The 25,271-nt window shown below is 64.9% G+C and overlaps 6 protein-coding genes across 6 annotated transcripts; 2 read left to right on the forward strand and 4 right to left on the reverse strand.

The window, feature by feature from the left end:
* Window positions 1–26: 26 nt before the first annotated feature.
* On the reverse strand, window positions 27–5,441 carry CHLRE_07g343700v5 (uncharacterized protein). Its single transcript, XM_001692487.2, has 15 exons — window positions 5,167–5,441; window positions 5,063–5,105; window positions 4,968–4,998; window positions 4,706–4,887; window positions 4,488–4,537; window positions 4,124–4,216; window positions 3,631–3,762; window positions 3,402–3,469; window positions 3,050–3,182; window positions 2,665–2,742; window positions 2,261–2,350; window positions 2,024–2,083; window positions 1,481–1,672; window positions 1,143–1,208; window positions 27–895 (listed from the first exon to the last, which is right to left on the reverse strand). Exons 1-15 carry the CDS (start codon window positions 5,230–5,232, stop codon window positions 827–829), a joined length of 1,353 nt encoding a protein of 450 aa, XP_001692539.1. The 5' UTR covers window positions 5,233–5,441; the 3' UTR covers window positions 27–826.
* Window positions 5,442–5,515: 74 nt separating this feature from the next.
* On the reverse strand, window positions 5,516–10,791 carry CHLRE_07g343750v5 (uncharacterized protein). The gene is made up of 2 exons (XM_043064407.1): window positions 8,299–10,791; window positions 5,516–8,104 (listed from the first exon to the last, which is right to left on the reverse strand). Exons 1-2 carry the CDS (start codon window positions 10,688–10,690, stop codon window positions 6,477–6,479), a joined length of 4,020 nt encoding a protein of 1,339 aa, XP_042922975.1. The 5' UTR covers window positions 10,691–10,791; the 3' UTR covers window positions 5,516–6,476.
* A 510-nt stretch (window positions 10,792–11,301) lies between these two features.
* On the forward strand, window positions 11,302–12,033 carry CHLRE_07g343789v5 (uncharacterized protein). The gene is made up of 3 exons (XM_043064408.1): window positions 11,302–11,581; window positions 11,650–11,716; window positions 11,855–12,033. Exons 1-3 carry the CDS (start codon window positions 11,561–11,563, stop codon window positions 11,968–11,970), a joined length of 204 nt encoding a protein of 67 aa, XP_042922976.1. The 5' UTR covers window positions 11,302–11,560; the 3' UTR covers window positions 11,971–12,033.
* Window positions 12,034–12,035: 2 nt separating this feature from the next.
* CHLRE_07g343800v5 (uncharacterized protein) lies at window positions 12,036–14,098 on the reverse strand. The gene is made up of 3 exons (XM_001692488.2): window positions 13,933–14,098; window positions 13,360–13,513; window positions 12,036–13,145 (listed from the first exon to the last, which is right to left on the reverse strand). Exons 1-3 carry the CDS (start codon window positions 13,949–13,951, stop codon window positions 12,932–12,934), a joined length of 387 nt encoding a protein of 128 aa, XP_001692540.1. The 5' UTR covers window positions 13,952–14,098; the 3' UTR covers window positions 12,036–12,931.
* A 123-nt stretch (window positions 14,099–14,221) lies between these two features.
* Window positions 14,222–20,073, forward strand: CHLRE_07g343850v5 (uncharacterized protein). Its single transcript, XM_043064409.1, has 13 exons — window positions 14,222–14,348; window positions 14,441–14,491; window positions 14,615–14,712; window positions 14,907–15,003; window positions 15,247–15,474; window positions 15,958–16,023; window positions 16,269–16,364; window positions 16,557–16,667; window positions 16,943–17,193; window positions 17,430–17,544; window positions 17,914–18,003; window positions 18,586–18,687; window positions 19,198–20,073. The coding sequence occupies exons 1-13, from the start codon at window positions 14,307–14,309 to the stop codon at window positions 19,357–19,359; spliced, it is 1,509 nt and encodes a 502-aa protein (XP_042922977.1). The 5' UTR covers window positions 14,222–14,306; the 3' UTR covers window positions 19,360–20,073.
* A 2-nt stretch (window positions 20,074–20,075) lies between these two features.
* CHLRE_07g343900v5 (uncharacterized protein) lies at window positions 20,076–24,761 on the reverse strand. The gene is made up of 8 exons (XM_043064410.1): window positions 23,884–24,761; window positions 23,258–23,332; window positions 22,699–22,965; window positions 22,306–22,368; window positions 22,063–22,168; window positions 21,675–21,835; window positions 21,165–21,248; window positions 20,076–20,939 (listed from the first exon to the last, which is right to left on the reverse strand). Exons 1-8 carry the CDS (start codon window positions 24,640–24,642, stop codon window positions 20,379–20,381), a joined length of 2,076 nt encoding a protein of 691 aa, XP_042922978.1. The 5' UTR covers window positions 24,643–24,761; the 3' UTR covers window positions 20,076–20,378.
* Between the last annotated feature and the right edge of the window lie 510 nt (window positions 24,762–25,271).

Here is a 25,271-nt window from a genome sequence, read left to right on the forward strand (position 1 = left end):
GCTGTGTCAGGGGGGGGAGGGTACGAACAAACGCGCGATTACAAAGCAGACTCAGGGATATTGAGCATTTGAGCAAACTCCACAAAGAATGAGTGCCAAGCCTGTGATGCACCAAGGCTAGCCACCTCGCTCCTTGGAAACCAGGTTCTGGGCAGCGCCACTCAGCGTCTCCCGGTTGCCATTCTTCCACTCGGCATACTTTCGAAGCAATGACTCGGGCGCAACACCCCTTCTGCTCGTAGGTCAGAACTGTTGTTGCATGCGTCATAACCCATAGGCCCAGAAGCTTTGACAAGGTGTCAAGAGCCACATAACGTCGAGCACCTGGATGCAGCAAACAGACTGGCACTGCCGGCCTCAACCGAACACCCACCATTCCCCCAAAAACAGCACACCTGACACGACAAGGAACGACAAGATAAGCTTGCGCGGGCCCCGGCCCGCGGGGGTGAAAGCCCGAGCCTGCGTTGAGTACAGTCTCTCCTCTCAGGTCTGCTGGTTCCTGCAATCCACGGCCCCCCATGACCATTCTTCCTCCAACAACGCAGCGCCTACGCCTCACGCCAACAGCCCTGATACATCCCCCGCCCACCACTACCCAGCACCCGCAGGCCTCGGCACTCGGCACGACGCGTGAGCGCCGGCAGGCAACCACGCCCAACGTCCTGACCGCCACTACCCGTACGCCACAGGGCAGCTCCGCGGCGCCACAAGGCAGCTCCGCGGGTAGGCACACACAGGCCGCACCTCAAGCTCCACCCGCTGCTGCGGGATGTGTGTGCGTGTGTGTGCCATCACAGATTCACGGGTGTTCCTACGGGTCTTCTTAGATGTCCAGCAGCAGGCGGCGCGGGTCCTCCACCACGTCCTTGATGCGGCGCAGGAAGGTGACCGCCTGCACAGGGGCCACACACGTTCGCGGAAGGTGTCGGCGGCGCAACGGTGATACGCAGTGATGCGGATGAGCGGGGCAGGAGCAGGTAAGTGAAGCCGGCCAACCAGGGACCGGGCGTCAGAAACCAGGTGGTGCGCGGCCGCGGCAAACTGCTGTGAGACAAATTTATCACCCGGCATCAGGAACCGGGCCATCAAGAGCACGCCACGCCACGCCCGGGCACACACCGCCTCGCCCCCCCCCTCACCTCGCGGCCGTCGATCAGGCGATGGTCGTACGTGAGCGCGATGTTCATCATGGGCCGGATCTCAATCTGCACACGTGCAGCAGCGCAAGGCAATAAGTTATGCCGCGTGCTTGCACACATACTGTGCATTTATCATTCAAGACCGTAGTAGCCACGGGCGTCTATCTTCCCTTGTCACCGCCCTTGCACCTCCACGGTACCGCCAATCACTTTCATCCTTTCTCCCCGTCTCGGCCATGACAAGACACGCCACGGCCCAGCGCCGTCCTCCTGCCTCCCTCCCCCTCTTCCCTCCCCTTAATCGTTGGGCTCGTGCACATAAGCCCCCCTCCCCTCACCTTGCCCTTGACCACCACTGGCCGGTCCACGATGGCGTGCATGCCCAGGATGGCCGACTGCGGCGGGTTGATGATGGGCGTGGACAGCAGGCTGCCGTACACGCCGCCGTTGGAGATGGTGAAGGTGCCGCCGGCCATGTCGTCGATGCCGATGGTGCCGTCGCGCGCCTTCTTGCCCAGCGCGTTGATGTTCTGTGTGGGCAAAGGCGAAAAGCCGAGCAAGGGTAATGTGTATCAGTGTGTGCACCGTACACAACAGCAAGGACGGGGGCCTGAAGGGCATGTAGCTTGGGGCCGACAGGAGAGCTGCGCCACGCTGACACTACGGCCTTGCTGGGATGCCTAGTCCCACGCGCGAGCTCATACGGTGCGCCGCCGGCGAGCGCGCGTGCGCCGGCTTCCCCCGCCCCCAACCCAACCAACCATGCAAAGGTCCCGGTCCATTCCGGACCATCCCTGCTCCAAACCGTTCCCTGCATGCCGCCGCCGCCGCCGCCACTACCAGTGCCGCCTCCCCACACGCCGTCCCCAACATCTTCCCACCTTCTCAACGTCGGCGAAGCTGAGCTCGTCCGCGCGGCGTAGCACCGGCACCACCAGGCCCTGCACACAGCCGGTGGGCACGTCAGTGGCGCGTCAGTGCAACAAAAACGGCAGTATAAGTAAGCGGTGTTTGGCACGCCGCGCCGCGTTGTGCTACCCCCTCCGCTACCCAAAGCATGCGACCAATCCTAATTCCTCAACTCCGGCCCCAACCCGCGGGCGCCTCCCCACACACACCTTGGGCGTGGCCACGGCGATGGAGATGTCGTAAAAGTCGCGGAAGATGATCTCATCGCCCTCAATCACGGCGTTGACCGACGGCACCTCCTGCGGGTGGAGTTCCGTAACGCAGTCGACACGGGGCACAAGGCGCAGGTGGAGCTCAGACCATAGGTCCGTGATATGACGCCAGTGTCGCGCCCGGCGTTCCCGCCCGCCCATACACCAGCGCAATAGACTGTGTAGCGCAATGGCGCTGCGGGCTGGCCGTCTTTGTCTAAAGCCGTGGCCGCAGCCGCACGGGCGACGCGACGCAACATGTCCCGCCATGCACTGTGCAAAGCGCCTGCACACGGCGCCTGCGGCCGGACCCCCATCGCCACCGCCACCCACCCTGCTAACCCCTCGAGCCCCAGCCGCACCTGCAGCGCGTGTGCCGCCGCCTTGACGAACACGCTCATGAAACCCAACTTGACGTTGTGCTTCTCCAGGAACGTCTCCTGAGGAGGTGGAGGAAAAGAGGCAGGGGCTGTTTGGGTAGGCACGAGGGAGGCATGCGGAGAGCAGTCAGACGGGAAGTGACTCATGAGCTCTGGGCCTGAGCCAGTTGTAGAGGCCCCCACAATCCTGCCGTGCAGAGGAACTCGCAGCCTTACTTACGTGGCCTGAATCGGATAGCTCCCAAACACACTGCCCGCCCTCTGAAGAAGCAGTCCAGAAGCCACCCGCCCAGCCCGGCTACAGGCCCCACAACCGCCCCCCTCCTCCTCCCCCGCCTTTTTCTTCTCCCCTTCATCTCCTCCCCACCTTGTAGGTGGAGCGCAACTCGATGGCCGCGCTCATGTCCACCTCGTTGAAGGTGGACAGCATGGCATACGTGTTCTGCGCGCCCTTGAGCCGCTCCGCCACACGCATGCGCAGCCGGGTCATCTTCACGCGCCTGCGGGTGCGTTTTTGTGTACGCTGTTTATGTGGTTCGTGGCGCGGAGTGTGGAAGGGTCGGCGAGCGTGGCTTGGTGTTCTTGCAAGGTTCCGCGTAAGGTTATGCATTCTGTAAGGACGCGCGCACAGTGTGTCCGCTGTTTTTTGAGTCTGGGGCTGGATCTAGCTGCAAGGCAAGGGAGCGGGGCGCACGGCTGCTGCGCCGTACAGTACGCACCGCTCGGGGCGAGGTCCGGGCGTGGGCGAAGACGGCCCGGTGGGCGCGGCCGGAGCCGGCGCAGGGGCCTGCAGCGCATTATGCAGGGTGGCCAACCGCGTTACACAAGGCTTGCAGACGTCAGGTGCTCGCGCTGCCTGTCCTGCATCCCTGCCCAGCCCAACCCCATTCCCAGGTGACGCTCAGCTCCTCCAACAGTGCGTGCTGCTCTGGTTGCGGCTGGGCGCACCTTGGGGGCCGCCGGCTTGGCGGGCTCCGCAGCCACGGGCTTGGGCGGCGGCGGCGGCGGCGCGGCGGCAGCCGGCGCCGCAGCAGCCGGCGCCGCAGCGGCAGCGGCACCGCCCGTCTCAACAATCGCCACCTGGTGTTGCGATAGAGTGCCGAGGGGCTCGGAGTTACGGGCTACACGGCAAGTCCTGCAAAGCCAGCTACCCTATCGGCTATGGAATGCCACGCAGCCACCTCGGACATCGTTTGCACGCCTCCACTGACGCCCCCTTGCGCCGGCACCGCTTTGGCCGTCGTATCCTCACGACCGTTGTTGTGCCGCTCCTGCTCCCCGCCACGCATCCACTGCCTACCCACACTCCGTCCCGGTCCCGTTCTCCTTTCTCCTTCCAAGGTTTGCGTGCATGACTAGTCGAAAGACAAATATGTCAGGACAGCGCACAGCCGTGCACAAACAAGCTCCTTTCGAAACCCACCTAGCCTCACGCCCTCACCTGCTGCCCGACCTTGACCAGGTCCGCGGCGTTGATCAGCACCTTGCTGATCACGCCGGGCGCCTTGCCCGTGTACTTGACGTCAATGGTCACCTGTTGCAAGTCGTGCGTTTGTGTTGTTTTTGTTTGTTGGGGGCTGCGCAACACTCATTCTTGCGAGCTCTGCAATAAATAGCAGCTGCTGCCGTGCCAGCAGCAATGCATTGCTTCAAGGCCTGGTTCTGCCTTCCGATGCCGCGTTGCATGCTCATGCTTCTGAGGTGATGCAGCAAAGGGCTTGCGCAAGCGGGCTCTGCGCGTGAGCGGTCTGCGGCTGCCTGGTCCTAGGCTTGCGCGTGGATCCCCTCCCCAAACCCATGCTGACCTTGTCCGTCTCAATCTGCGCAATGATGTCATCCTCCTTCACAGCGTCACCTGAACAAGGGGCAAACAGGAGTTACCACTGAAATTCAAGCTCCCAGGTCAAGCGGGTGAACGGGGAACTCTGCCGCTGACAGTGTACCGTTGCTGAGTAGCTACACCCACCCCCGTGCCGCACCCCCACCCGCACGCACCCACCCCCAGGGTCCCCGCCCGACGCACCCTGCTTCTTCAGCACGTTTGCGATAGTGCCCTCTGTAATGGATTCCCCCATGGAGGGCACCTGCACCTCGAACGCGTCCATAGCGAGTGCCGACGTCTGCAGGCCCCGCATGTGCAGAAGCCCACGGAACCGGGCGTCCGCAACACCGAACGCGGCCAGCTCCTCCCTCACATGACTGGAGCTGTAGGGTATAATTGCATCACCGGGTTACCAACAAGGCACCAGAAACCAGCCCCGACAAGGATCGTCCCTGCACGATACCTGGCCACGCTTGATTGACGCGAGAAGAGTTCTGCAAGGGCACAGGAATGCGTTCGGCACCGAATCTAGGTTAATCAGCCACATTACAAACTTACCGCTACAGCTTGCGCTCAGCTCCCCGGTAGCGACAGCGGCGGCCTGCATGCGGTCACGGAGCTCAGACGACACCGCCAAAACTGATGGTGTGGCATTGTCTTACCCTTGTAGCTTGTGCCAAGGAGCTACCTAGTTGCCCCGCGCGGCGCCCGAAGAGCCGGAGCGCCATGTTGACCCCCGCTTCGCAAGTCCGTGTAACTTCTTATTACGTCAAGCGTGAGGTGCAGGGGTGCAACAATTGAGCAATGAAGGTATCGAGAGCGAAGTGGTATAGAATTCACGTTGGCACGAGTGCATAAGCCGCATGACCAAGGACGCGATGAATTGCACGCCCCCTCGACAACCGATTCCTTGGCAATGACCCGCCGCCTACTTTCCCCACCGCAGCTATACTGAGGATACTATGTATTGATAGTTGAATTGCGGGCGAGCTCGGCGCGGCGCCTAAGTCACCCTTTGGGCGACATTCCCCTCGTGCAACACCTCGCCAGCCACGCCCGCACGCAACATCTCCCTTGACCCCACCCCCTTGTTGCTGCGCTGCTGATGCAACCTATCGCCCTTCCACGCTCTGCGTAACTCACAGCGCACACAAGGGGCAGGCTTCCACGCAGATAGTGTCTGCGCGTGTTCCCACATCCTAACTCAAGCCGCGCTCGAGGGCCTTCCTGACTGGCCCTCCGATTGTGCGCCTCTTCCGGTCAGGAGTGTGCTGTGTGCAGCCGTGCAGGGGCTCATAGGCTCATCTAGGGGAGGAGGATTAATCTACGCGGTCAAAACGTAAACACGGCCGGTGGGCTTGCATGGGGGCGGGGCCCTGCGGTGCAAACCGTGGGATGCCCCTGCCCTAAGCGTTTAGGCCCCAGACCCGCGCACCTTCTGCACGGGTCACGCAGGCTGCACCTTGCCACTCCTTACGGACTTCGCCACTGGTCCAAAAACTTTTATCATGCGGTACATGTTCTTCCGCCACGGAGCTTCTCTGCTCCAATACCCTACTGTACAGCATACCTTGCGCCTGACGCCTTCGCCACGCCCTGCTCCCATCACAGCCCAGTAAATCATAATGTACACGATGCGACCTTGCCCACTGCGGAAACCGTAGCGACCATCCCTCTGCGCCGCTCCGTACGTCATGGTTGCAATACCGTACTGTTGCAGCGCTCGGCCCTCGCTAACCCCGCGCTCTCCCGCTGCCTGCTAGCTACAATCGCAGCTATATATCCAGCAGCGAGCCGTGGCGCAGCCCCCAGCAACTCTCCATGGCCGTGCTCAGCGTGTGTGGCATTCTTCCGCACCTCGATGGCACCTTGCACCTTGCGGCAGTCTGCACCCGACAACAATGACATGGCACGTTATCTAAATCTTTGCCGCCGCCAACACTGCGCTGCCACCTGCCAGCGCCTCCTGCTTTCAGGTCTGTCCTGCAGCCGCCGCCGGCGCCGTGACGGCGCCGGCGACAGCGCCAGCAGCGGCGGCCGTGAGTGCGGGGCACGCCTCCTTGTGCCCGCCGCCGCGCCAGTGCGCCGCCTGGCAGCCGCGGCTGCAGTACCGCACGCACCGGCACCGGGTGCACAGTGACAGCGGCAGACCCGCCTCGCCCTCGCCCGCCAGGGTGGCACAGTGCGGGTTGCCGCACCAGCGCAGCTGCTGCAGCCCCGCCTGCTGCTCCCGCTGCTGAGGCGCTCCTCCTCCGCCACCGCCACCAGCCCCGCCACCTCCACCGCCGCTGCTTGCCGCCGCCGCCTCGGCCGCCACCGCCGCCGCCTCGGCCGCCACCGCCGCCGCCTCCACCGCCAAACCGTGCGGCGATAGCAGCGGCTCCGGCGGCTCCGGAAAGCACCCCTCCGCTTGGAGGCGCGCCAGCGCAGCCCGCACGGCGGCCGGCCGCATGGCGGCACCTTCCCGGCGCAGCCGCCACAGGTCTGTTTGCCCCAGTGCCGCCGCCTTGCCCCGCAGCTTCTCCAGACCTTGGAGCGGCGCCAGTTTGATCTCGGTCCCGTTGCCTATGGGCGCGTACCCGACCGGATGCAGCAGTAGCACGCGCTGCAGTTCGTCGGGGTGCCAGGGCGAGCCGCGCGGCTGCGGCAGCCGCAGCGCCGGCGCAAGGGCGTCAGGGACCGCCAGCGCCAGCAGCGTCAGGGTACCGTTCATGACTAATGCCAGGCCGGCGGCGGCTCCGGTCCAGCAGCCTTGCGACATTGCTGCAAGTGTGCGTAGCCCCGCCTCCACCAGCGCCACCACCTCAACCTCTTGCAGCAGCCACTGACGCCAGCTGTCGGCTGCGGCTGCGGCTGCGGCTGCGGCGGCTCGCGCATCAGGATTAGCAGGAGCCGCCCAAGCGCAAGCGCCGCTTGCACTGTCGCTGAGGGCGTCGTCGACCTGGGAGGCTTGGCCGTCAAGTGTGGCGACCTCCGCCAGCGGCCGCAGGAGCCATTGCAGGGCCACCATGAGCGGCGTCATATGCGATGTCGGCGGCGTCTGCAGCGCCGGCAGACGCAGGCAGCGCGACAGCGCCGGCAGCCAGCGGTGGGCGGCGTGCGACAGTAGCAGCCGCATCTGCCTCTGAAGCAGTAGTTCCGGCCCGCCAGTTGACTCCCCGCTTCCAGCACGGATCCCGCTACCGCTGCTGGTGCTGATGGTGCGGCTGCCCGATTGGAGGCTGCTCAGAGCCTCCACGTCCGCCGGCAGGACGCCGATGACCAGCGCCCACAACCTCCTTTTGCGCTCCGCCGTGCTGCTACTGATGCTGCTACTGCCGCCGCTGGCGAGCTGAGCTACAGCCCCTTGCAGCCGTTTGCCCAGGCTGGTGACCAGCGCCGCCGTCTGAGCCGCCGGCGCGAAGGCCAGCAGCTGCTGCAGATGCGGCCAGCAGGCGCCAGGGTAGAAGATGTCTTCTGGAATGTTGAAGAAGGCGGCGGCAAGCTCAAGCGCCATGTCCGCATCCGGCGCGGCGCGCACCGCGGCCTCAAGTGCCGGGACCACCCCACCCGCCAGCGCAGCCCTCAGCGCGCGCGGCGGCCGCGGCGGCAGCTCGAAACCTGGAGGCGGGGCGGCAAGGAGTGAAGTCCGTAGGGCACCGTGGGCTAGGCGCGCAATGGGTCGGATTGCGCCTTATTGGCCATCTTATCTTAACGGTTTACGCACCTGTGTAAAAGATTACGGAAGCCCAACAGAACTATTGAGCGCTGCTGGTACCGACCGTCCATACATCAAGAACCATACATGCACTCACCAGGCATCACCTCCAGCATGAAAATCTGCCGCGTCCATCCCATGACGAGCAGCAGCTGCCGATCCCAAGACAGCCGCGACGCGCCGCTACTGGCCGTGGGCAGGACAGCGCACCGCCTCAGCATCGCCGCCGCCGCCCTCCAGAACTTGACTGGCAGCAGGGGATAGCCGCCGCCGCTGACGTCACCGCCACCACCCGTGTCCATGCCTGGGCCTCCGTGTGCACGTCCGCCCGGGCCGCCCGCGCCACCCCCCGACGGCGCCGCCGCAGCAGACCGTGTCACAGCCGCCACAGGACCGCGTTCAGCCGCCGAAGGGTGCTTACGCTGGCCCCTCGCCTGCTGCGTGTCGCAAACAAGCTTGATCGCAGTCACCGCGTCCAGCCCCACCTCCCACCCGTCCGAGTAGGTCAGCTTCAAACCTAATGACCCGAGCCCAGAAAACCCCGCCGCCGCCGCCTGATGGCTGCCGCTACTGCCACCGCGGCTACTGCCACTGCTGCCGCCACAGGTGCTACTGCCGCTACGGCTGCTGCGGCCCGCAGAGCGACGCGGCGTCAGTCCTGATTCGTCCATGCTGGCAGCCGCCAGCTCCACCACAGCAACCAGCACCTCTTGCGCCGCCCGCGGGCTCACGGGAAAGCGCCAGCAGCTCGCCTCCTCTCCAACAGCCACCGGCACCGGCCCCGTCGCCGCAGGTGTCGCCGCCGCCGAGCGGCTGCGGACCCGCGCAGCGCGCTGCGTCACGCACAGCGTGTGGATGAGGATCCTGAAAGGCCACGAGGACAGGTGTGTGAAGCGTACCCCGCCGCCGCCGCCGCTGTGGCACAGATGTTCCAGCAGGAAGCCGGGCCCTCCAAGCCGCACGCCCACCGCCGACGATGCGGGAAGCACCAGAATGGGCATCCCAGCCGCCAGCTCCGGCGGCAGGCCCCACACGCCGCCGGCGCCGCCGCCAAAGCCCGCCGCCGCTAGCGAAGCCGAGGCGAGTGAGAGCACCATGAACTCCAGGCAGACACCCCAGGGAGCCGGCGGCGGTGGCTGCTGCTGGTGCTGCTGGTGCAAGCGCTGCTGCCGCCGAGACGCAGCGGCTGCAGCTGCGGCGCTGCCGCTACTGCTGCTACTGCCGCCGCCAGCCTCTAGCACATTCACGCAGTCCACCCAAAGCAGCCCGCTCTGCTCCAGTAGCGTGCACAGCCCGTCCGCCAGCTCCCGCGTTGCCTCTGTGCGTCCGGTCACAGCTGGCAGCACCAGAGCAACAGCAGCAAAGCCAGCGCCGCCGCCGCGGCTAGAGGCCTGCCGCAGCTGCTGTTGCTGCAGCCACCAGCGGCCGTCCGCCGCCGCGGTGTGAACCACCAGCCGCGCCAACTGGTCATAGAAGCCGCTGGCCGCCAGCTCCGACAGCAGCAGCACGTTCAGAGGCGGCGGAGGCGGAGGCTGGTGGGATGGAAGCTGGGCGGCGGCGGCTCTGCTGCCGCCAGCTGCGGCGCTCCTGCCGGCCGCTCTGGCCGCGCTGCGGCGGGCAGCAGCGGATGCACCGGCGGTCGCGCCGGCCGCTCCGGCCGCGGCAGTTGCACCGGTGGGTCGGGTGCTGCTGCTGCCACCCGCTGATGCCATGCGGGCCGCCATGCCCGGCTGGCGCAAGAAGCCGGCCGCTGACTCCACAAGGGAGCTCAAGGAAGACAGCAGGTCCTCCAGCACCTGCGCCGACGACACGGGCGGCTCATCCGGCTGCGGCTGCTGGGGGTTGACGGCGCCAGACGCGGCGGCGGCGGCGTCCGCGGCCTGCGCCGTCAGTCGGGCGTAGCGGCGGAGGCTGTGGCTGGCAAGCAGCGCGCGCAGCGACCGGGCCATGCGGTCGACAAGGCCTGGCGGCGGCGGCGGCGGCGCGGGCTGCCCCTGGCCCCGGCGGGCGGATGCGTCCTCGCCCTGCACGGCTGCCGCCGCCTGGCAGAGGCAGGCGGTCAGCAGGCGCAGCGCGGAGCCCTGAATGCCCAGGGTGGCGGTGATGACGGTCCGCTGGGGCAGCCAGCCCGCCCTGCTGGTGTTGACGCTGCCGCTTCCACCGGCGTTCCAAGCTGCCTCCACAGCGCGCACGCCAACTCGCGTCGCTGTGATGGTCTCCAGGTTCTCGTCGTGCCACCGGAGGAGCGGCAACCAGGTGCGACTCCGCAGCACGAAATCGATGAGGCGAAAGACCGGTCGCAGGCCGCCACATGGAGCCTCGTTCGCGGTGCGAAGGCTGTGGTAAATCTCGAGACAATGCACGCACGCTTGAGCGAAGGGCACATCTTCTTCGTGGCCCAAGGCGTGGCCCAAGTGCGCCTCGAGCTCGCGCCGGAGCCGCTCCACGCTCTGCCGGAATGCCCTCGGAACCTGCAAGGCCAGCAGCATGTTGGATGTCCACGTTGCTGCAGCAGCTGCTGCAGCACTTGCGCAGAGCAGAAGCAAAACGCGGCGGCGACCGGGCTTACCTCGGCGTCTGGCTGCGTCATTTGTGGAGAGCTTAGGCGTTCATCCTACTATGCTTAATGGACAGCGGGTCAGCATGCTGGAAGGGCTGCACGTACGGGAACACGCTCGCGTGATCAAGCGCGCGCGCAAACGAGCCGGGAAGCCCCATCGACCCCATCGACCACCCCAGTCAACGCCCCATCGCCCATTCCTGCGGAAAAGCCGGGAATACTGACAAAGCATTGCCATGTTGATCGCGTGAAGCCATCGTCACCCCTTGCACAACGCACTGCGGGGGTGCGCTTGGTGCAGCAACGTACTGCAGCAGGGCGGGCTACCAAGGGATCTGCTGGTGTGCAACCACCCTAAGCAGCGACAAGCTTGACCCTCTTGCATCGAAAGCAAGGCGTTTAGGGTTCCTGACGCGCATCGCACTATGTGCCCTCGGGCCGGGGAGCCTCTTTTAAGGGGGGGGGCACCAGCCCTCCACGCCACGGCGGCCTCTGGATCTAAAGCCATAGGGACTTGCCACAAAAGGTAAGACAGCATGCTTATTGCATGATCAACTTCACAAATCTTGAAGCTCCTGCTCAAAGCAAGTTTGAACTGTAGCTGTCGATGATGTCCGCAGCTTTGTCGCGAGTCGCCGCCGAGGCCTTTGCAGAGGTCGCAAATGGGGTACTCGATGCCCATATTAACAGATACAGCTTTAAGAGGGCCCTTGTGCTGGCCTGCGGGTGGAGGCCTTCTAAACATGATTTGAGGCGACTTCTTGGGCCGGAACCGGAGAAGGAGGAGTACACATATGACATGCTAGTCCGCGTCATCAAGGTACTTGCAGCAACCTTGCAAAGCAAGTCCCGCCACAGCAGCTCACCTAGCGCTGGTGACGCCTGCAGGTGGTCGTGGCCTCTCGGGACGCTGACTCGCAACTCCGTGCCATCTACCAGGCCTTCGACAGGCAAGGTATGTAGCACCGAAATGGTTATGACAAAGATCTTGACGGACATGGCTGTAGTGCAAGGTTGATCACCCCTGCCAACGGCACCGCCCCAGAGTCAGAGCCCTGGCCACTTGTTGAGCGCCCCATTCCGTTGACTGCAGGACTGGGGTTCATACGTCGTGAGGATGCGCTTCACGTCTTTCATAAAGTCATGCCATCCGTGAAGAGCCATACCGTCGAGGAGGTGCGCGACACATGGGACCAGGGCTTACAGTAATGCTCATCCGGGTTGCTATTGCTGTCATGTTGACGCCCGCTGCTGTGATTTGCCAACCCCTCTAGATTGTCCGTGTTCTCCCATCACATACATCCCACGTACTGTACTGTGCACCGCCTGCATTGCCCATTGCTCCTTATGTTACAGGTGTTCGATGAACTGGACAGCACCCACAGTGGACGGGTCTCCTGTGATGCATTCATGGCAGTATTCCGGGCACGGCTCCTGTAACTCCCATTCCGTGCACCAGTGTCCCAGCGTTCAGCACCTCCCCTGTTCAGCACACAGCCATTCATGGCGCTAATTACGCAGCACGCCACGCGAACCCTGGTCCTCGGACCACACATACGGGCCATCATGATTAATCCGTGGTCGCCCGCAGTAGCAGCAGCACTCGTCCCTGCGTTCGCTTGCATTATGTCTTCGGTTGGACCAACCTCACGCTTGTGTGTAACGGAATGCCTTTTATGTTGTCAACGCGTGGTCTGGCTCCAAACTGATATGCAGCGGAATCTCGAGTCACAAACACAGTCGCTTTCGTATACCGTACATCGCCGCATGCAAACTCACGCAGCACGAGGTGGTCCGACGGAGCCGTGTCCGAAAGCGGCAGGCGTTGGGCACCACTCGGCAAAGATAAAGATACAAATGCATTTGCGCCAGAAGTGTGCCGCGCTCAGCATACGGGTACGTGCGGCACTGTAGCACTCCTCCCACGCAAGCACGGGCACCAGCGGCTGCAGCTGGCTGCAGTCACAAGGCAGCCAGCCAATCAAACCAAACCAACAACACCTCATCAGTCCGCATCACACAAATGCAACACACACCACACCGGCCGCACGCGCCGGCTGGTGACACCCACACGACGGCTGTCGATGCAGCCTACCTGGCCTGCCGACAACAAATCCTTCCATCGCATGGCCAGCTGCAAACCTTCTCGCAGCCCCAGCTCGCAGCATGCTCAGGCAATGGCGATGCCCATGCCCACGTAGGCGCCGCCGCTGCGCGAGAATCCCGAGCTGAACTGCTCGGCGCTGCGGCTGAGCAGCACCTTGTACAGGAAGCAGTGGTTGAACTCGTACAGCTTGCGCCAGGAGGGCGGCGAGCAGTGGCTGGTGATGGCGAAGCGCGTCACGCACCTCTGGCGCCACAGCTCCTCCGCCTCCGCCACCTCCCTGCAAGCACAGCGAGGGGCCGCGGGCGGGCACGAGTGAGACTCGCCACACGCATCCTGAAGCCCGCGGTGCTCCCTAAAGCGGGCACCTTGCCCAGCGCCGTTCAGCGCCCGGCCCTATCGCGCCACACCCGGCACCTTGCAACCATGTACATATCGCCCCCTGAATGGCTACGCCTCCCGGCCTCCCCTCGCAATGCCTGCGTCTCACTCACTTGCAGCGGCGGTTGACGCAGGCCAGCACGCACAGCTGCTGCGCGGTGGGCAGGCGCTCCGCGATGAGGTGCAGCACGTCCTTGGGGATCTCCTCCAGCGTGCGCACGGGATACTCGGGCTCCCAGGCCAGCGTGTGCTGGAACAGCGGGTGAACTGCGATTTTATTGTGTTGTGTGGGCGCAGGGTCGGCAAATGTTAGCCAGGGGCGGGGGTTGGAGACAGCAGAAGAGCTTAGGGCTTAGCCTACGGCGCCGGTGTGTGCGAACCCCCCTACCCCCCCCGCCCCAACCCCTGCTACCCTGCTGAAGCAGCCATAGCACCCCGCTTCAACTGTGTCTCCTGGCATCTGCCCATGCCATGCCCTGGCGGTGAGTCCCAGCTGCCCTGCTCGTACAAACCTCAGCTCCTGACCCGTGCCCATCCCAGTCGACTCGTAGTCCCTGACGCTGTGCCCAGTCCGTGCTCGCTAGAACCAAATGAGCATCTCATATGTTCTTGTGCCTGCCATGCGCCCTTTTGCGCCCATAGCGCCCCGACTCCACATGGTGATAACGCCCGGTCCCGAGGCTCACCAATAATTGGGCCGCCCATGTCTCCAGGTCTTTATTGTATGTCACAGAGTGCCGTGTATGCTTCTCAAGCGTTGTCGGTTGTGGTTTGACAACTTCAAAGGCAGGGCTCCCCTCCTCGGCCGAGCCCACCCTACAGTCTGATAATACGAATTGATTATGGCTGGTGAGCGGTAGAGGTAATATTACGTAGAGGCAAGGGAGCAGAAAACTATTTCGGGGTCTGCATGGGGCCTCATTCCGAGTCCCTACTTTGACCTGCTGTTTGCTCGCTCACTTTGTAATGCAAAGACGTATTTGTACTTGAATGCTCTGTCTGTGATTGAGCTACACGTCAAATCCGCACGTTCCAAGTCGAAACCAAAGCGAAACACAAAATGGCGCAAGCTTGGCCCAAGGCGAAGCCGAAGTTGACGCAGGTATGACAATGGTCATCAGATGCATATTTTACTTCGTGTACTTATGCAAGGCGTGCGGGCATTGACAACATCCGCGGTCTTTTCACCCGTAGGAGGCGTTCGATGAAGCCGTCACAACCAACATCGAGGATTTCGACATGTCGGTAAGGTTGGCATGGTTGGGTGATGAGGGGAGGCACCAGACTGCGGGTCCCGCGCTCCGCGCCTTCTTCGGGATCTCCCGCGTCCCCGCCACTTACATGCCTGCCCCTGGACATGTCCCACAGCGCGACGACGCCATCAAGTCCGCCATCGAGGAGTTCAACGTCCAAGGCTACGACATGAGCGCCGTGGTCACCAACCTAGCGGGCAACGACATGCAAAGGTGTGGCCAGAGCGTGGCAGGGCAGGGCGGTGCTGGGGCTCCAGCCCTCTCACACCAGCTTACGCGTTTTCAGAAGCGCTGCTGCAACACGTCAGCGGCATGCATGCCACGCGGGTGTCACTTAGTCAGCTGATGGCCAGCCGTGACGCCGTGCCATGTCGCTATGTGTTGCGGCGCGCCCCTCGCTGCCGCAGTCATCCAATTGCTGTGGCCTCCCAAGGCCTGAAGGAAGCCTGTGACGGGAAGGGCTCCCTAGCTGAGGCGCTGGAGGCGCTGGCAACCAGCCTCAAGGTGTGTGTGTGAGCCCACCGGGCTTCTCTGGGGTGGGGTTGTCGGGTTGCGTGGGCTGCGCTGGCCGCCGCTGGGCATCCCTTGTGTCAGCCACTGCTATGCGCTGCATACGGTCCTCTGCATTCGCAGTGATTCGGCCAACCCAGATGGCAACTCACACGCCGCACAACGCCACCACACTTGCCATCACTTACCGCTTGCACCCCTGATCCCCTGATCCCCAATGTACACGCACGCACACAGGAGTTCACTGCAGACCCAGCGGCCCCCGCCGCGCCGGGGACAGGGACCGCAGGGAAAGCCGGCGGGAGCGGCGCTGCCGGCGCCACAGGGGCGGCTGCGGCCGGGCCGGGGGCGCTGACTCAGGAGGCGTACGTGATCGCGCACAAGGGCGGCGCCATGCAGTCGCTGCTGGCGGCGTGCCGGCAGCTGCTGGCGGCGGGGCAGGCGGACCAGGAGCAGCTGCTGCAGGTGGGAGGGAGGGCTGGGTGGGTGGGATGCAATGGGGGGTGAGAGTGGGATGTGAGGTTGTGAGCGGGAGCAAGCGTGAGCGGGAGCAGGCGTGAGCGGGAGCGGGTGTGAGGGAGGGTGTGCGAGAGGGTGTGAGCGGAAGAGGGCGTACGGGAGGTTGTGTGGAGGGCTTGCGGGAGGGCGTGTGAGGGAGGGTGTGTAGGGCATATGAGGGAGGGTGTGTTAGGAAAGCACAAGGGTATGTGAATGTTGCGGGATGAGGTCGCCAAAGCTTGTTCCGGGAAGCCCTGACACGAGTGTGGAGTTCACGGGGTCTAGGTGCTGCGAAAGATTGGTGCCACGGGCTGAGGGCGACCACGATGACAACATGGGGTGGGACGGCTGCCGGCGTGCGGTCTGCCGCGCCTTCAAACCCCCTCCCTCACTCCCCCGCCCTTCCCCGCCCTCCCACCCCCGGACTGTCCACTCCTCGTGGTCGCGCAGGCTCTGGGCCTGTTGCAGGTTCTGCTGGGCTGGTTGGAGACACGGGACGCCTTCCCGGATGCACAGGTGCGAGGGAGGCGGTGGCGGTGGGTGGGTGGGTGGGTTGTGGCCGTGACAGGCTGCTTGCGGAGGCAGCCCCATGTGCCGTGGGCGTGTCAAGCAACCGGTATGCCCCCATGTTTGGACAAGAAGGCGCCGCCGCACCTCCACGTCTGCACTGTGCTGCACTGCCGCGCTGCGCCTCATCCCCCGCCTCTTCCTCATCCCCCACCTCTTCCTCACCTCCTCCTCGGCCTCCGTCTGAGCTGCAGGGTGTGGAGCTGGTGCACGAGCTGCTCAAGGCGGAGGGCAGCGGACACAGCGTGCGCAGCGCCGCGGCGGCTGTGGCGGAGGCGGCGGCCAAGGGGGTGAGTCGATGAGTCGCACCCGGCCCTCCTGGTTGCGGGGTTGGGGCCGGAAGTCGGGACCGGGACCGGAGCCGGGAAAGGATTCCCACAACCATCATTCGCTCACTATCTGCTGCTGCTCTCTTACCACCAACACCTCTTAGCACCAACACCCACGCCAGGACCCGCCGCCCCTGTGTGTGTTTGCCGCAGGTGGAGGAGACCAAGTGCAAGCTGGTGGAGGGCGGCGTGGCGGCCACTCTGCTGGAGCTGCTGCAGCAGCCCGAGGCGCCGCTGGAGCTCATTGGCGCGGCGTGCGGAGTGGTGGGTGTGTGCAGGGGCGGCGAAAGGCGGTGGAGGGAGGGGAAGGAGGAAGGAGGGAGGGATGACGTGGGTGGCACGCGCCCTGCCCTGGCGTACTCACACAGGTTCCGCACTGCCGCGCACACCCGCGCACACCATCTCAACACCGCCGTCTCCTAACTACGATACTCATGCCTGAAGCCTCCACCCCCAGCACCTACCACTGCCCTTACCCTTCTTCACAACCCACCAACCCCAACCCACCCTCCGCAACCCATCCTCACACCCCTCCCCAGGTGCGCTCCGTGACCACCGCCGACGACGAGCGGCCCCCCTCCTCCAAGGCCTTCATGCACGCGCGCGTGCTGGCCAAGAGCCACGCCGCCATCCGCGTGCTGCTGGCGGTGCTGCGGCGCGTGCCGGCCGCCACGCACCCCGCCACGGCGGTGCGGGTGCTGGGCACGGTGCGGCAGGTGGCGGCCAATGAGGAGATCTGCCGCGAGTTCACGGACGACGGCGGCGTGATCGCGTGCCTGGGCGTGCTGCGGTGAGCGGGGTGGGGGGCAAGGGGATAGGGCAGGGGAGGGGAGGGTGTACTTCATTCCAGTTTAATGATCCGGGTCCGAGTGGAGCAGGGGCAGGCGCAGAGGCAGTGGAGCAGGCGCGCATGGGGCAGTGGAGCAGGCGGCAGGTGCAAAGCTGAGCCACCCCGCTCACTCCCTCAGCCCCGCTTAATCCGCCCTCCACCTCGCCGGTCTCCGCCCTCCCCACCTCACCTCCCAGGGACTGCTGCGGCGCCAAGGACGTGGCCAAGGCGTGTCTGGGCGCGCTGCGGCAGTTGGCGCACAGCGACACCGTGAAGCGCCTGCTGGCGGAGCACGGCGCAGTGGAGCTGGCGGTGAGAGAGAGAGGGTGGAGGGTGTGGGAGGGGAGGGGAGGGGCGGAGAGGGTGTGGGAGGGAAGGGGGTTGTGTGCTTGAGCCCAACGCAATAGGTCCCAGTAGTCAAGGCAAGTGGCGAGTGCGTGGGAGGGAGGGGTAGTTTGTTCCAAAGCCACGTGAACCAAGACCCGGGGGCGGATCGGAGGGAGGAAAGGTGGGAGGGCGGGTGGTGGTAGGAAGAGAGGCCGGGTCGCTACCGCCGCTTTTCGTGCACTCCTGTTGTATGCCTGGTGCCCGAACTGACGCTCGTGCTGCTGCTGCATGTGCTGTGTGCTGCTGCTGTCTGCTGTGCGTGCTGTGTGCTCTGCTGCATCCTGCTGCCGCCAGGGCCGTGTGATTGAGCTGCACAGCGGCGCCGACGACGTGGCGGAGGTGGCGCTGGGGCTGCTGGGCAACATGATGCTGAGGCAGCCGGAGGTGAGGGGCAGGAGGAGGAGGGGGAGGAGGAGGGAGGGGGAGGGGGAGGAGGAGGAGGAGGAGGAGGGGGGTTGTAAAGACCAGCCCAAACTAAACCAAAACCAACTAAAAGGAGGGGGGCAGGGCTGAATGGGAGGCTGAGGAGTGAGGGGGCACGTGAGGCGAGGGTGCTCCGTGCTCAAACCCGTCCCAGGTGGTGAGAGGGGTGGGTTGGAAAGGGCGGCAGCGGGGACGGGAGAGGGCAGGGTGCGAGCAGAGGGAACGGTGCTGCTGGGGCGTGGAGGCACGCCACATACTGACACCAGGCGCCGCGGTGACTGTGCGCGCGAGGGGGCCGGAGGGGCGGCCATACCATATCCTGGCACAAACCTGATCGTGTGCTGAAACACTGCCCTGCTGTGCCCCTGCCTCTTGCAACCCTCCCCGTGCTCTGGTGCCCTCCCCCGCCTATTCTTTAAACTGCTGTCTACTTCTCTACACTTCTCTGTACCAACTTTGCAGACACCCCTCCCCCTGGCTACGCCTTCACTTCTTAAAACATGAATGTAACCCCTCTCCCTTTCGTGCCCTTCCCCTCCCCAGATCTGCACCCAGGCTGCGGAGGCGGGTGTGCCGGAGCTGGTGGTGGACCTCATGACGCGCTGGCCGGGCCGCTCGCCGGTGCAGCGCCAGGCGTGCCTCGTGGTGAGCGCAGGCCGGCGGCGGGGCGGGACACAAGGGGCGGGGCGGGGCGGGTAGGACATAGTGGGGCGGGGCGGGTAGGACACAGGGGGGCGGGGCGGGGCGGGGTGGGGCGGGACGCAGGGCGGGGGTGGGGCGGGACGCAGGGCGGGGGTGGGGCGGGACGCAGGGCGGGGTTTGGGGGGGCAGGACACGGGGGGGCGGGGCGGGGTGGGACACAGGCGGGGGACTAGGCGCACAGGCACACGGCTGCCGCTGCCGCTGCCGGGTTGGGACAGCAGATCGCCTGTTGGTGTTGGGCCGGTTGGACTGTGAGAGGAAGAGGCTGGGTGCGCCGCTGGTGCGCGTCCACCGTCAACACATGCCGCAAACGCACACATACCCACCTGCAACCCCCAGCCAACCCCCATCCAACTCCCCGCCGCCCGGGCTCAACATCCTCAACCCAACTCCACCAACTTCCACACCTGGCCGCCCCCGCCCCACAACCACACACACGCTCCCCCCCCCCAGACGCGCATCATGGTGGCCCGCAACCCCGAGCTGCGCCCTGCCTACCTGGAGCGCGGCGCGGAGGCGCTGCTGCGCGCCGCCAAGGCCGCACACCCCGCCGCCTGCAAAGACGTGGGCGCGGCAGCCCTTCGCGACCTGGGACTCGACAACTACAACGACTAGTCGGCTGAACTGCCGTATGTGGTGTGGGCGCTGTGATGGAGCGTTGGTCGAAGCTGGCGCTTGGCTTCGCCAGCCGGCTTGGGGCGGCGCGCAGCAGGCGGAGGACGATGGGAAAGCTTTGGAGCGTTGGAGCTTTGGAGGAGCGGCGAAGGTGGCGGCGGCGGCGAGTGCGTTGTGGAGAGGAGGGCGCGCGGCCGTGGAGCCGAGCGGTGCGCGTTCACGTGGAGGCGGTGGAGGCGCGGAGCAGGAGTTGCGTGGGGCCAGGGGCCAAGCTGTTTAGGTAGGTGGCTGGTGGGCTGGTGTGTGTGTGTGTGTGTGGCGGCGACTGAGCCTGTGACTGGGCCCCAGTCACAAGGGACGAATCACGACAGGCAGACGCGACCCGACCCGACCCGGCTTCCGGACACAACTTGTTATTCTTACAACGAGGGGCCGCGACGAACACAACGTGTGTGCAGTGCCTACCTATTCCTTTTGTTTTGAACTGGTGAAGCGTGACAGGAGAACGAGCGCTGTGGGCACCGCGGCCAAGTGTTGCGTATGCTATTGAAAGGAGGCTGGATGGAGCGATGGACTAATGTCCCACATACATGAACGTGTTAGGTATGGCCTCCATAGGACGCTCACATGCGGCGGGCCTATGTCAGACACGGCCCGGGCCCTACGACTACTCGCATAAGCGAACCCAACTTCTGCAACCAGATGACTATCTGAACTGTCTAGCCTAACCCGGCTGGCCATTCTGGAACGACGTGCTCATGTTACCATCCATCCGGCAAGCGGGTCCAGCAGCAGCAGGAGCAACAAGCATGCATTGCACAGGAATCCCAGCCGACCCAAACATCAAAAATGTTTATGGATCCCAACTGTACTAACAACCCCAAACGCAATATAGACGGTATAGCCTGGGTATAAATGGCCTGAAAGCTAGAGTCAGCGACATCCCCAAGTCAACGCCACATGCAGTGCTCAGTTGCCCACGGGCGTTACTTCAGCAACTTCCTCTCGGCGATGTTCCGTTACTTGGTGCCGCCAGGGGCAGTAGCAGTAGCCGGCGGCTGAGTCGCGGCGGTGGTGCCGCCGCGGCTGGTCGGATAGCTCCGGTTAGCGGCGGCAGTAGCAGCAGCGGGCGCAGGCGGCGTGACTGGCGTCGCCGGGGCGGCGGCAGTAGCAGCCGGCGGCGCCGCAGCAGGCGGCGGCGTGGCGGGCGTGGCGGCTGCGGCAGCAGGCGTGGCGGCTGCGGGAGGTGTGGCGGGTGTGGGCTGCGTGGTGTTGATGATAGGCACGATCAGGACGGGAGCGGGCGTGACTGCGGTGGGCGGGGCGGCGGCGGCAGTGGCGTTAGCGGGAGGCGCCGCCGGCTGCTGCGGTGGCGCGGGTGCGGGCGCGGGAACGGGCGCCGGAGCGGGGGCGGGTGCAGGCTGCTGTGGCTTGGGGGCCGGGGCCGGCTTGGGGGCGGGGGCCGGGGCGGGCACGGCTCCTCGGGCCCCGCTGTAGCTGCAGCCCTGCTGCTGCACCGGCGCCAGGCCGGAGGTGTCAAAGCCCAGGCGCCGGGCCGTGCGCTCCATCTCACGTGCTGCCTGTGTGGAGAGAGGGTGTGCGAGGCCGTGCAAGGTGTGTATGTGGTGGGGTACGTAATGAACAAACAAGTTGGATGGCTGAAGAGCGCTAAGAAAAGGCAGGAGCTACCAGCTTACGTACAGTGCTAGGCTGCTAGCGGCCCCCAGACTGCAGGAAGACACTCCTACCTTATCCCACACAGCTCCCCGGCACCTCTCTAGCCTCCCCACACACCCCACCCCCACCTCTGGGTCCACGGGCCGGCGCGACAGGAACCACAGGCCACGTGAGGAGCCGTCCGTGGCGGCCCGCAGCCGGTCGCGCGTCACCTGAGTGTGTGCGCGTGTGTGTGTGTGGGTGGGTGGGTGTGGGTGTGTGGGTGTGTGCGTGTTCCGTCGGGCGGGAGGGAGAGGACATGCATGTGCGAATCAAAGTCCAACGTTGCACAGCCTTGCAGATGCGCGCAATGAGCACTGCCGCTGCTGCCGCTGCATGCCGGTTCGACCTTGCCCCCAGCTAGAGTCGTACTGTAAACTACTCCAGCTGCTGGGGTTTGGGAATCAGCTGCACCCTACGGGACTTCACCAACCTGCCTTACAACTGCCCCATCGCACAACTACTCCAGCTGCTGTGCATGCTCACACGGCACGTGCCGTACCAACTGCCTTGACCCAACCGCCATACCCAACCGCCGCACCCAACCGCCGTATCCAACCGCCGTACCCAACCACCGCACCCAACCACCGCGCCCCCACCTGCTGGTGGAATCGCACCCAGTCCATGAAGCGGTTCATTGCGGAGCCCAGCAGCCCGGGCGGCGGCGGCGGCGGCAGCGGCGGCGGCTGCGTCAGGCAGCCGGCCCCCGAGGGCGCCGCGAACTCCGGCGGCCCACCCGACACGATAGCCCAGTCGTAGCCTGAAGCGTGGTGAGGGGAGGGGAGGGGAGGGAGGGAGGGAGGGTGTGTGCGTGAGAACACAAGGGGAAGGATGTTGTGCCACACGCCACATTGCCAAACCACACGCGCGCCAGGCAAGACGGGTACCACCACCCCTGAAACCTCGCACACAGACGTGCAACCATGTACACATACACATATACACACACACGCACACACATGCAGTCACACACACACAGCCACGCACCCAGGCGTGAGTCATTGGACACCGCCACCGCCACCACCCAGTAGCGCCCCCAGCCCAGGCGCCAGTTGAAGGTGAGCAGGTTGGGCAGCAGCGCGGGCGGGCCCACCTGCGGGCAGATGAGGGCGGCAGGGGCAGGGAGGAGTGCAGGCGCAACCAAACAAGGTGCGGCCAGAAAACCCTAAAACCCAACCCAGCAGTGGAAAGCACGCTTGCAAGGACACACACGCGTACATGCACACGCACCAGCAGCTCGGAGTTGGCGGTGGGGGTGCCGGCGGCCTCGGGGTCGGGCACAGCCACCAGGTCCTGCGTGTGTGTGGGGGGGGCGTGTCGGGAGTGAATGTGTGTGTGTGTGTATGTGTGTGTGTGTGTGTGTGTGTGTGTGTGTGTGTGTGTGTGTGTGTGTGTGTGTGTGTGTGTGTGTGTGTGTGTGTGTGTGTGTGTGTGATGGGAGTGGCGTGCGTCACATGGATGGGTGAGTGCGCCTGGTTCCATCCCGACCCGATACAATTGCACTCACACAGTGTACCAGACCCACGCACGCACCATCCAGCCACCCACTCACACACACACGCATACACGCTCTCTCTCACACATACATACACACATTACACGCACGCGCACACGCATGCTCACTTGCGGGTACACGGGCGCGGGCTGGCCCCTGGCGGCGTCTGTGCCCACCGCCGGCCCATTCACGCGGCCCCTGTTGGCGTAGTTGAACACACGGAACACGGGCTGCTGCTGCTGCTGCTGCTGCTGATCCTGTTGGTCGTCCTGGTCTTGAGTTTGCTGGGACACAGGCTGAGACGGCGGCTGCTGCGGGCCGGTGATGATGTTGGGGTTGGCGGCGGCGGGGGCGGTGCTGTTGCCGCCGGCGTCGGCGGCCGAGGCCGCGCCGGGCTGTTGAGGACAGACAGACAGAGACACACAAGGGCGTTTGCATGCTCGCGAGTGCATGGAATGAGGATACCGGATGTGGGCTTTTGTGTGTGGGGCGACTGGGGGCCGGGGGCATACATGCCACGGCGGCAAGGAAGGGCGCGGCAGCCGCGGGAAGCTGGGTGCACGCTGCGTGTCCCGCACGCATGCATGCAGCACGCGCAGCTGTGACATACGCCCGCCGGCGGCCCTTAAGGCATAAGACACACAGACACACACACCAGGATTGCACTTCCACACGCCGTACACCTACCTGGTCCATGTCCCCATCCTGATCCTGATCCTGCGGCTGCGGCTGGCCCTGCGGCCTCACCCGCTCATACACGGCCTGCACGGCACATGCCGCCACACACACACACACACACACACACACACACACACACGCACACGCACACGCACACGCACACGCACACACACACGCACACACACACACACACACACACACACACACACACACACACATTTCCGGTTGGTAAGACCGGCGGCTCACCGCAGCAGGTATGCGAGGTAACTTCAGGTAACATCCGTAAACCGTCGCTTTGCTGCATCGCATACACTGTCTTTGCGCAACGTTTTCCTTGTGCTCTTTAACACACACACACACACCAGGGCAGGGGACGTGGTGTGGTCGGTAGCGCAACTAGCTGAGCATGCATTCTAGATGCGTGATTGGGATGTGCGAGGTGCGGTGCACAGCAGGCCTCGTGAAGCTAGCTGGCGCACCAGTCCACGTACATGCGAATGTACGGCAGCTAGCAAGGCAGGGGCAGCTCTAAGTTACGTTTACCCCTGCGCGCTGCCTTGCATGCCGGCAGCACGCACAACATCCACATCTCTACCTCACTAGCTAGCTAGCGACCTGTTCCGTTACGAACGCACCTGCACGCAGTACAGGTATGCTGTGGGGTCCTCCCCCTGGAAGCTGACGGGAAGCTGCCGCTGCACGAACCAGGGCGCCGCCGTGTAGGCGGTCAGGTTCAGGTCGGGCACCGCGGAGAAGCCCGGCGGCGGGCACACCACCTGCTGCTGCTGCCCGTTTCCATTATTGTAGTCATCTTCTGCAAAGCCGCCGCCGCCGCCAATGTCGATGTTTACGCCGACGTTGCGCAGCGCGCGGCGGTGGCGGCCGCCGCCGCCGCCGCCGCCGCTCATGGGCATGCCGCCGCCGGAGCCCATGTTAGGCATGCCGCCGCCGCCGCCGGCACCACCAGACGGCATGACGGCGGGTCGGACGGCGACGTTGGGGCCGCCGCGGCCGCCGCCCATCTCAGAGCCCATCTCGCCCATACCTTCCTCCATCATCCCGTTCCCGACAGCCATGCTCCCACCCATCCGGCCCATGCCCACGCCGCCGTAGCCACCACCGCGGCTGTTGTCGTCGCTGTCGCCGCACGGGCAGCCGTTACCGCACTTGAATCCGTTGGAGGCGCGCAGGCAGTTGACGGCGGCGCCGCTGCCGCTGCCGCCGGCGCTGCCGCCGGCGCCGGCGCCTTGGGCATGCACGGACGGAAGAAGAGCGCTCGTCATGAAGAGGCCAAGCAGCAGAAGCAGCGTCGGCAGCGGCGCCGCGGCAGCAGCAGTTGACGCAGCAGATCTGCCGCGCCGGCTGCTGCTGCTACAGCTGTTTGGCGGCTGCATGGCGCTACTCAAGCTAGCGAACGTGCGCCGGCTTTTGGGCTATTGAGCTTGCTATGGAGTACCGTAGTATGGACGGTGCGTTTTATTTTGGGAAGTTGGCTTGTGGCAGCAGATACAGAGTGGGCATAAGGAGTGCAAATGGAAGAGAGCATGAACATAGCTGAGTAGCTGCGGGGGCAGCTGCGGTGCTTGGGCTCGGATCCGTGCCAAGGTTGGTAGGTGCGTGGTCGGGCTTCGGGGCACCTTCCCGGCGGCACCCGACCCCCCTCCCCTCCCCCTCCCCTCCCCGTTGCCCTCGCCGGCCCAGCCGCCCGATACGTTACTCATGCCGCGCCCGCGGCAGCACATCCAATAACCGGCTTCCCGGTGCTTGATCCTGACCGCGGGCCGCTTTCCTGTGCGGCGGCAGTATGCGCGCCTGCCGCGCCTGCGGGCTCTGCTGTCGGACGGCGGAGGCGTGCAAGCAAACTCCTCCAATCCTGGCATGCCGCGCTCGACCGGGGCCTGCTGGCGCTCGTGCGCGAGTTCAGCAGTAATGCGGCTAGCTAGGAAGGCGCAGCAGCCGATGGGAATGTGTGTGTGCCGCGGCTGTCAAGTCAGCAGCTGGCTGGAGTCCAAGCCGGGGGTCA

Source organism: Chlamydomonas reinhardtii, chromosome 7 (genome assembly GCF_000002595.2).
Source record: "Chlamydomonas reinhardtii strain CC-503 cw92 mt+ chromosome 7, whole genome shotgun sequence".
Lineage (NCBI taxonomy): Eukaryota > Viridiplantae > Chlorophyta > Chlorophyceae > Chlamydomonadales > Chlamydomonadaceae > Chlamydomonas > Chlamydomonas reinhardtii.